Source organism: Populus trichocarpa, chromosome 6 (assembly GCF_000002775.5).
Source record: "Populus trichocarpa isolate Nisqually-1 chromosome 6, P.trichocarpa_v4.1, whole genome shotgun sequence".
NCBI classification, from domain to species: domain Eukaryota; kingdom Viridiplantae; phylum Streptophyta; class Magnoliopsida; order Malpighiales; family Salicaceae; genus Populus; species Populus trichocarpa.
This window is the reverse complement of record NC_037290.2, coordinates 2,644,665-2,655,102: the sequence shown is the minus strand read 5'-3', so window position 1 is coordinate 2,655,102 and position 10,438 is coordinate 2,644,665. Positions and strand designations below refer to the sequence as shown.

The following is a 10,438-nucleotide window of genomic DNA, read 5'->3' as shown; positions in this document are numbered from 1 at the left end:
ATTAATTCAAATCAATTAAAACTTTCGGAACCCAATTTTAAACTGAAATAAACATTCAATATTTTTTTAAAAAAATATAGTTCGTCTTTATCTCAACTTTTCAATTCAATCTTTGATTAAAATAAATAAATTTGTTATTATTTATTAACATATATAATTTTTAATTTATTTTATTAAATACACATATAATTTTTTTTAATTTTTAATTATTATTTTTTTAATAATAAAAAACATTAATAACACTTGTATATTTTTTCGGCGATGAGATCGTCTTACGGCGTAGCATGAAGAGTCAGGCTAGCGTCCAACAAAACGATGGGTTTAAGTATCCGTGATTTGTAGTTGAAAGTTGAAACCTAAATAACAATTAAAGAAAGAAAATAAAAAAAAACTTTTATAGCGGTTCGGACTTCGGACAGCTCAAACAGTGAACATATAATTATCTGACATGCTTTACAAACAAAATAAAAAACCTATTGGTTAATCAAAGGCTGTTCTCTTCAAGCCAGTTAGAATTTTTTTTCTTGGGTGAGCTACTCCTTTCTCATGTGAGCCACTCTTCGTCTTCCTCAGGTAAGCATGTGATCTGACGAACAACAATTACAAATACCTCTATCACCCACACAAAAACCTTTTTTCTACCATACTTTCTCTGCATGCATTTCTTTTCTGTTTATCCTCCTCTTCTATTATACTAATCTAGGCATCAAAAAGTCTTTAAAAACACAAATTTGCAGGTAATATCAAGCCCATTCGTTCCGATCAATCCATTAAAACGAGATCATGTTTTCCCAACATTTCAGTTTAAAAAACGTTGTATTTTAAATTGAAGGATGTTAAGAGCAAGATATAGAAAAAAAGGTTATTGTTGGCCAGTTAACCTAAGAACACTTAAGCATGACTCAAAGGAGAGCATTGAGGAGAAAGAAATAGGGTATAGAAATACAGGATGTTTTAGAGATTTGAGTGCGAGGTATGGCTGCCATCAGTTTCTAATTTGTTCATGCAACTCTCTGGTTCTCGGATCAAAGTGTCCTCAAGCCAATTTTATACATCTTACAAATCCAATCCTGAATGATAACGTGGAGAGAGCACAATACTAAGCGAACTTTCTGATTTCTGATTAACCCAGCCATAAAGAAATGAACATAAGTGGCTTTGCAGCTTACGAAGCTAACCAGTTGAAAAAAATATGACAGTATGCCATCATAGCCACTAGATTTTAGCACAAGGACCCCCCCCTCTCTATCTGTGATTTGTCCTGCGGTTATGTACCCAGATGAGTATGCTTGCATACCCACCAGATTAACTACACCCAAAAAACAAGCAACGAAAACCAAGAAAAAAGAAAAGAAATTGTTAAAGGGAAGAACTTGCGTCTCTGTGACCGGGCACACCTTCCAGGAATTCTTCTAAATTCATTACTTTGATATTACCTCTGTCTCTGACAACAACTAGCACTATTGTCGCAACCGAAGAAAAAATGCCTGCAGGAAAACACAATATATGGTAAGTTTAAGAATCACGAGAAAGTTGTAGAGGTGCATTGAGTTTTAGGGTGAAGAACTTTTCCTTTATCTTTTCTTTTTTTACTTTCTTTCTTTTCTTTTCTTTTCTTTCTTTTCTTTTGAAGAAATTATTTTGGCTTCTGAATCGGAAACTGCATAATGTATAAGATATATGTTTATTTTTAACAAATGTACCAAGATACTACATGCTCCATGTCTTTCTTACCATTATCAACTACACCAGGTATCATGTTAATGTTCTTCTCAAGGTCAGCAGGATTCTGTATTCCACTTGGGAAGCTGCCAAAGATTAGGGAAACTTGAGTCAAACCACTATAATCACTAAGAAATTTTAACGTTGGCATTTTGGAACCACTCTAGCGCCAAGACAGCGAGACCATTAGATGCCCAATAAATACTTGTTTTGGAATGGATTTGTAGGGTAAAATAAATATACTGCTGAGACTAAAGTGTTAGCAAAAGAGAGTAGTATATCCATTGCCTCTAGGAGGCTACTCGGAAGGCAAATGTGTAGGTTGGATTGGGTCTTAAGCACAAACAAAAAAGAGGATTAGCACCGTACAAATGGTTCATTTAAAGGACAATTCTGCTCCCATATCCATCAACTGAGGGGGAAAAAAACTACACATCAACATACCTAACATCTACGACCATATTCCCAAGATCTGTGATTACCGAGCCATCCTTTCTCGAAGCAGAACGAATTTCAGGAACTGGGAGATTTACAGCAAATGCAGTTATTAGCATAGAGCACAACTTACCATGGAACTTATCAAAAAATTAAAAAAAAAATTAAAAACTGCTAAGGGATAATTTATATGGTTAACAAGCCACGCTCTTATAAGGGGCCATTTCCTCTTATATGAAGGCACTGAAATGACTCTATACCATAAACCATTTATGTTATAATGGAAAATCACATTGTTAAAAGTTTACAGTTCTCCTTACTGTATTAGGACCAAGTGACTTGCCCAAGATGTATTATAAAAATAAACACTTCAAAGATGGATCAGTTGAGAAAACTGGAACAATGTTGTCAAAACTAACCTCCTCCAAGAGCAATGAGGCGCCTTAAAACAGGTGACACGGCAATAGGGAGAACTTCCACCTAAAGTGCATCTTATCAGTATTCTAAACATGATAACGTGATAATTTTCCTTGATCAATCGTCATATAATACTTATGCCTCAATAATATTAAGTAGGTAAAGCTATAAGCATCAGCCATGAAGAAATCACATAAATATTGCAAACAGAAAAAATAAAAAATAAAAAACAAAGAATTGATTAACCATGAAGGAAGTATAAACTAACCGCTACTGGAATATTGTTACCAAGCCGGTGAACAACCTTTGTATGTTCAACCAATAGAATACACACTTTTGCCATTGAATCAATCACCTGATTTCAGGAAGAAAAAGAGAACAAATCACCATGGTATTTTGGAGAACATTTTTTGTGTCAGAAGGCTGGATTACAAAATGTGAGGCAGTCCTTCCTTCCCCTACCCAATATTCCTCTCCAGTTTGAAGAGGAGGTAGACTAGATTCTAGAATCCTCATCAACTTGGAGGTTGAAATTTTGAGTACTATTTCTAGAGCATGTTAAGTACAACAATTTAGCATACAACACATTATTTTGAAACTATAAACTCTGTGTAAAGCCATCAAAGATCATCATCATTCCTTTAAGTTGTATATGCTGACTAGATACAGCCATACAGAAAAGACCAGGTTAGGGATTAGGATAGGCACATGAGATGGCACATTCGATATTGACTGAGAAGACAAGATAAAACTTTTAAGTTTTTATAAAATCAAACTCTCATAGTTTTGTTTAAAACTAAAAATTTGATTTTCGAATAAATTAGTGTGAACAAGAGGTGATAGTAATAATCTGCTACTGACCAAACAATTGCCTTATCATTACCTCACCTTCTGCACAGTATGATTAGCTCCCCTGCACTGGCAAGAGAAGACAACAGTAAATACACCATCTAGAATCAAAACACACAAAAGAGGCATTATGATTTCAAATCTCAACCTTCAATAGGTTTTTGTTGATATCGACTTCATCCACCACATCAAATGCAATGTCAATGTCATTCACATCATTCAGATCAACCTGAAATTGTGCATGATAGATGAAACATAGAAAAATAAATCATTTGGATGTCTGATTTAGAAGAAGCACGCTATTAAAAAGAATCTGAACCTTACAGTTGTCATGCCATATTGTCGAGCTGTAATGCGTGACTGGTAGTTTGTACCCACTGCAACAATGTCTTTCAACTGGAAGAAAATTAGAGAAGGCAAAGTTAAACTCATACATCAGAATCAATAATTTGAAACCAACACAATATAGATGAACTACTAGTTATTAAAGGTATATTCAATAATTGGTGCCATCCCCATACGATCATAATCAGACTACTGAGATGCAAGAAAAATTTTCCAGGAGCAACTATACCACCAGCACCATTTCAACTAGCATGCAGGTCTTGCAAAGGCAGCGACTAAAATGGGCCGACAGGGTCTCTAGTAAGATAAATTTAGGCATACAAGATGTATATGATGGCACTGGTATTACTTCAAAAGGCAATTCAATCACTTTCTTCTCCAGATAAGAAGTTTCAGAGAGGATATGTACACCTTTCCTTCTTGAATTAGTTTTCCAATCTCCTCAATGACAAGGGTTAAGGTTCTTCCAGTGCCTAGTCCAATCACCATTCCAGATTTAACAAGTGCCACAGCCCTTTTGGCAAGGGCATGCCTTAAGTAGTCTTGGGCTGCAGAATTATAACATATAGATTATATAAATGACAATACAGTAAGTACTCACTGAAGGCAAAGGAAAAAACTTAGAAGACAAACTTGATATTCCAAGTATGAATGAACCATTCCAATAAAAAAATAAGATTTTATCAAGAATAGTTGAGTAGTGAAATAGTAGAACTAGGAACTACCTGGCATTGCAAGTGGAAGTCCAAATAAGACAGCAGGTTATGTTAGCAAAGAATTTGGTGATGAATGTCAAAGAGTATGTTCACAAGCAAACAAAAACCCTTCTATCAATATAGCAAAACAATTCATACATGTTAACATCAAAATTATGAAACATTGAGGTACTTGAGAGCATTTGGGAAGCAAATTTCAGTTTCGAAACTTATGAATTATAGCCACAACAGTTCTCATATAAAACGAGTTCCAAACCATCTCCATAAAATTTTACAAGGAAACAAGACTTGAGAAACAAAAGTATGTAAAGTGGGTCTTCAAACATACAATTTTGGGAACCTTCAAGGGCTGGGCTTCTCCTCTTGAGACGATTGGATATGATTTCCCCTGTGGGGAGGCCAGTGTAAGAACAAAGAAGATGCTTGTCACCATTCAGCAAATGATTTGAAAAGCTGGGTCGTTGCATTACAGAATCTATGAGAAGAAAGGTTACTCTGTCATCAGATTGCCATATAAATGCATAAAAGAAAACGGATGCTTCTGTAGAAGTGTTCTACAAAAAATCTAAAATTCAAAGAACCAAGTACTTTGACTGTTATACAGCTATATCATACATTAAGACATGAGTACTTGCAATGAAAGAAATTTCACCTGGTGATGCAGTCTCACTGCCCAGAGGTTCACCAAAAATTGACCGAAAATCTGGATGCAACATCATTCCAGCCTGTTCTTTTCCCTCACGTCCCTTTCTCGTTCGAAAGGGTTTACTCTTTTTACAGATGTTTGGGTGTAACTGTCCTGGAGTCAGTTCATGATTATGATCAAGAACAACATTACATATATGGAACTGTCCTTGAGGATTCAGTACAAGATTAATCTTCGCTTTGCAATTCGTTTTAGAAGTCTGCTTCCATTGGAACCTACTCTTTGGAATTCCTCGGTCCTTACCACATTGCGAGCATGAAAGTACAATATATGTCAATCGCCCATCATCATCACACCTTGAACTTCGTCGCATTATTCCAAAGCCTACACGCTGGGCATACCTATTATAATAATCACGAACTTCTTCTTGAGAGGCAAAAACCATCCCAATCTTTGGTGTTTCTACTTCCCCATCCCCATTTAATAAAACTCCACTGACACCATGTTCGTCTACTTTCTCATTATCACTAGAAGACACTTTTATGTCTTTCTTTAACGGTACATCTACCATAGAATTACTTTCCATCTCCTGATCAAATAAAGGAAAGGAAAACTAAAATTAGCATGAAATGCAAAGCCAACTGAACTTGGCAAAACAAAATTTAACAAAGAATGGAGCAAACACATCAAGAATGTTCAAACTGGCAATCTAAATATTGAGAATTTTTAGCTTAATGTCATCCGAATGGATATGAAAATCTAAAAGAGATTCAAAATCCAGCCCGGAATACAATTCATTCCAGATGATCAGATACTGGGCTGCATTTTTAATCTGGACAGTTCAAATTCTTCAACTTTTCAGAATCATGCCTGGAAATATCAACAAACTCTCAGCTAGCTACATCTTATTTCAATTAAACTCTATGGTAACATTAAAGCAGCAATCTTTAGTTGAACACAATCTGCAATAACGAACGTTTCTGCTTAAGCCCTGCTCCAATAGCTCACAACCATGATTGAGCACAGTCAAATCAAGAGAAATAACTACAGTAAACTCGAAGCTTAACATTTGATTTGAAGCCCATTTCTTGTCAATTCCATGCAAATCTAATAAAAGATCTTTCTTTTTGGAAAAAAGAAAGAAAAAGAAAACGAAAAACCCACCATATTTTGAGCTTTAACCAAGTTTAGCCAAAGAAATGCTTCCAATTCAATCGGCTGAATCCTGAAATGGGGATTTTGAATTACTCTCTGATCACAAAATCGGTGTGATTTTCAATTTGCCACGCTCTCTTGTCATTACATGTATAGAGTAGCAGATTAGTAGCATCAAAGAAGAAAAAAGTCAAAGAAAAAGCAAACATGCAAGAGAGGGAGGGGGCGAAGAGACATACCCATGGTTATAAGGTAGCTTTTGATTACAATCATGTAGAAAAAATTGGAGATAATAGGAGAGAAAAAAGAGTTTGTTCGAATAGATAAAAATAAACATATAAAAATAAATTTATAAATTGTTAAAATAGAAAGTAGAGAAAGTATATGTTTTAATATATAATTTTTTTATTTTTTATTTTTAAAATATTTTTATAAAAAAATTAATTTTAAATTATCTAACTAAAACATATAACGATAAAAATATTTATTATCATAGTTTTAAAACTCAACTCGGGAATCGATCCAAGACAATACCCGGGTCACGAGTTAGGTTGACCCAGTTGACCTGAATCGACGTGAGAATAAAAATAATTATTATCATAGTTTTAAAAATCAATTCAGGGGTTAACATGAAGTAAGACCTGAGTCATGAGTAGGGTTGATCATTGACCTGGTCAATGTAAGGACAAATATGATTATTATTATAATTTTAAAACCCGACTCAGGGATTGACCCGAAGGTAAGGCCCGAGTCACATGTCAGAAGGGTTAACATAAAATAAAATTGGTTATTATCATAATTTTAAAACTCGATTCGGTGGTCAATTCATGGAAAGGCCCGTGTCACAGATAATGAGGGTTGATCTGGGTCAATGCAAGGATCAAAGTTATTATAATTATTATGGTTTTAAAACCTAACTCAGAGGTTGACCGAGGCAAAACCTAGATCACAGGTCGAGAGAGTTAACACGGGTTAACCCGAATCAATATATGGATAAAGAGTGGTTATTATCATAATTTAAAAATCTGACTCGAGAGTTGACTTGAGATAAAATTCAGGTCACGAGTCAAGAAGATCAACCTGGCTGACCTATAATTTTTTTAAAAAAAATTAATCAAAGTAACCTTGTTTTGATCATTTTTTTCAAAAAAAAATCAATGGATTTTTTATCCATGCTTTATCCTGAATTGACTTAGGTTTTTTACTAGATCAAGTTAGGTCAAGTCAACCATTCCTCAATTTTTTTTCTTAAACCCGGACTAGTCTAGGCTCCAAATCAACCCATCAGGTCAATTCTTGTTTTATAATTATGATTATTATAATATCATTAATTTTAACACTTAATATAAACTAAAATAAAAGGTATCTAATTATTTTTTATTTAAATATGTAAGTTTGATAACAATACATGTTAAAGATAAAATAGATTTTTTATATATTTTTTATTATTTCTTGTTCACCATAACCAAACAGGATACAAAAATAGACACTTTATCTTGTATTTTATTATTAAACACAATTATATCTTCGTTTCATTTTATTTCTTGTCTTCTTTGTCTCTGGTGTCTCTGTTTTTATTGTCCTAGTATAGCAACTAGATGCCACCTAAAAGACTGTTTGGTACCAAGTGGCTTATATTTAGTTGTTTGTTATTGTGTAGCTTTTGCTTTTTATAATTGTATTTCGTTACCGTTTGTTTGTGCGGTTTAGCCATGCTTTTCATTTTTTAAAAAATTTTTCTTTGTTTTAAATTGTTTTTCAATTTTTTTAATGAGTTAATGTCAAAATAAATTTGAAGAGAATGCAAAATATATTATTTTAATGTATTTTTAAATAAAAAAACACTTTTAAAAACTATATTTTCCACAGTGACAAACACTACCTTGAAATCTTGTTTTTATAAACACTAAAATAACTTGGTTTTTACTCATTAATATATGTTTTCTTTTACATATAAAAATCAATCTCACAATAATTTTAACTAAATATTTTTTTTTAACACTTAAATAGCAACTCATATTAGACTTGGTTAACACTTAAATAATGAGTTAAGCAAATTGCTTGTAAATTGATGGGTTAGCCAAAATTATTATTTTTTTTATCTTAAAATATAGAAAACACCATCATTTTAGAAGGTTTTGTTTTTTCTTTAAAAAAAAACAAGTCTTTTTTTTCTCTTGTCTTGTTTGTCTCTGATGTCTTTATTTTTATTGCTCTTGAATAGTAACCAAACACTTCTTAAGAGACTATTTAGTACCATGTGATTTATGTTTAACTGTTTGTTATTGTGTAACTTTTGCTTTTTATAATTGTATCTTGGCATCAAACAAGCTGTCCAACCATGCCTTTTAAATATTTTGATTTATTTTTTTGTTTTAAATTATTATTTTTTGTGTTTTTGAATTTTTTTAATATGCTAATGTTAAAATAAAATTTTAAAAATAAAAAATATATTATTTTAATACATTTCCAAGTAAAAAAATATTTTTAAAAGTTACATTTCCCACAGCGTCAAACACTTCCTTCAAACCTTGTTTTTATAAAAATTAAAATAACTTGGATTTTATTCATTAATATGTGTTTTTTTATTTTACATACAAGAATCTATCTAACAGTGATTAAGCATATTTTTTTAACACTCATATAGCAACTCATAATAGATTTACTTAACATTCAAATTCATTATGATTTACTTAACATTCAAATTATGAATTAAGCGAGTTGCTCATAAATTGACGGGTTAACCAAAGTTCTGATTTTTTTTTCTTAAAATATAGAAAACGTCATCGTCATCTTATAAGGTTTTGTTTTTATAAAAAACAAGTATTATATATATACATATATATATATATATATATAATTAGTATTTCATCTCGGATTGTGGTGTCTTCGACTTATGTAGAAAAATCTCATTTTGTCGGGTTGGTTTGTTTTGGACATAGTTATAGGACTCCATTTGAACTTTGGGTTAATCTAGTAACTTGAGACTTGACTGGGGATAAATTAATGAAAAAATATTTTTTAAAAATAATATTGTTTTGGATATATTTTTTTTTAAAAATAAATATTAAATTATTAACTCTCAATCCATAATCCATCAAGCATTGGATGGAATTTATTGCAGGATTGGATTTTATAATTATGGTTTTGAATCTGGAGTGAGAGCAACTTAACACATGGTTCCTTGTAATAAATAAATAAAAAGTCAATAAATCTATATGAGAAAATGACCGGGTATTTTAAATTTTAATAACCAAGTAAAATGTGTGCTTCTATATACGAGTTAAGATGTCCTGTTCTTAACTTCATTTTCATTTTCATTTTATGATTTATTATAAAAACATATTAATGCATAAATAGTATGGATTTAAGGGGAAAAAGGCTCTTTTCTATTTTAATTTCTTATTTTTATCCTTGGATCTTTTATAAATTTTTTATTTCTTTTCAATCTAATCTTTTAATTCTAATTTGTCATAAATTATTTTTTTTCAATTTGATCCTTATTTTTATTTATGATTTTTTTTTAGCTCTTTTAAAAAAGTTTTATTGGTTTTAAATTTTACCCTTTAGTTCAAGTTTATGGTGTGTTATTTTTTTTTAATTTTATCCTCATCAATTAGTTTTTCCCTTTTTTATTGGAGTCATTTTTCTTTCCAATGTAACCCTCAAATAAAAAAATTTAGTCACTCTCTTATTTATTTTTTCTTTTGATTTTCACCATTTTTTCTTTTAATTACATTATTTTTTATTTTGGATTTTTTTGTGTTGATTTTTTTTCTCATTTCATTCTTCAATGATAAATTTGCTAGGTATTATGCTTCACCATTTTTCTATGTATGATACTTCCGGTTTAATGACTCAGGTTACGAGTTTGAAAAGTTTATGTGGGTCAATATTTTTTTATTTGTTTTTTTTATTTCTCGTTTGACATTAGTATATATATATTTTTTTAAATTGCTTTTGTGGTTTTTTTTTTGTTTTTTTCTGTTAAGTTATCCCGATCATATGACTCAAGTCATGAGTTTTACAAGTTAATCTAGGTTAACTTGCATCTTATTACCTGAATTACATGTCTATCGCATTACCTCAAGTTAACTCAGACCTTTCTCTCCTTTTATTTTTTTATCCAATTTCTTTCTTCTATAGATTTTTC

The 10,438-nt window shown here is 31.5% G+C and overlaps 1 protein-coding gene across 1 annotated transcript; it reads right to left on the bottom strand.

Moving 5' to 3' along the window:
- Window positions 1-937: 937 nt before the first annotated feature.
- LOC18099818 (uncharacterized) lies at window positions 938-6,631 on the bottom strand. Its single transcript, XM_024602551.2, has 14 exons — window positions 6,525-6,631; window positions 6,295-6,355; window positions 5,137-5,719; window positions 4,813-4,959; window positions 4,180-4,316; window positions 3,748-3,819; window positions 3,572-3,652; window positions 3,463-3,492; window positions 2,843-2,929; window positions 2,577-2,637; window positions 2,167-2,242; window positions 1,735-1,808; window positions 1,437-1,487; window positions 938-1,309 (listed from the first exon to the last, which is right to left on the bottom strand). The coding sequence occupies exons 1-14, from the start codon at window positions 6,620-6,622 to the stop codon at window positions 1,026-1,028; spliced, it is 1,842 nt and encodes a 613-aa protein (XP_024458319.2). The 5' UTR covers window positions 6,623-6,631; the 3' UTR covers window positions 938-1,025.
- Between the last annotated feature and the right edge of the window lie 3,807 nt (window positions 6,632-10,438).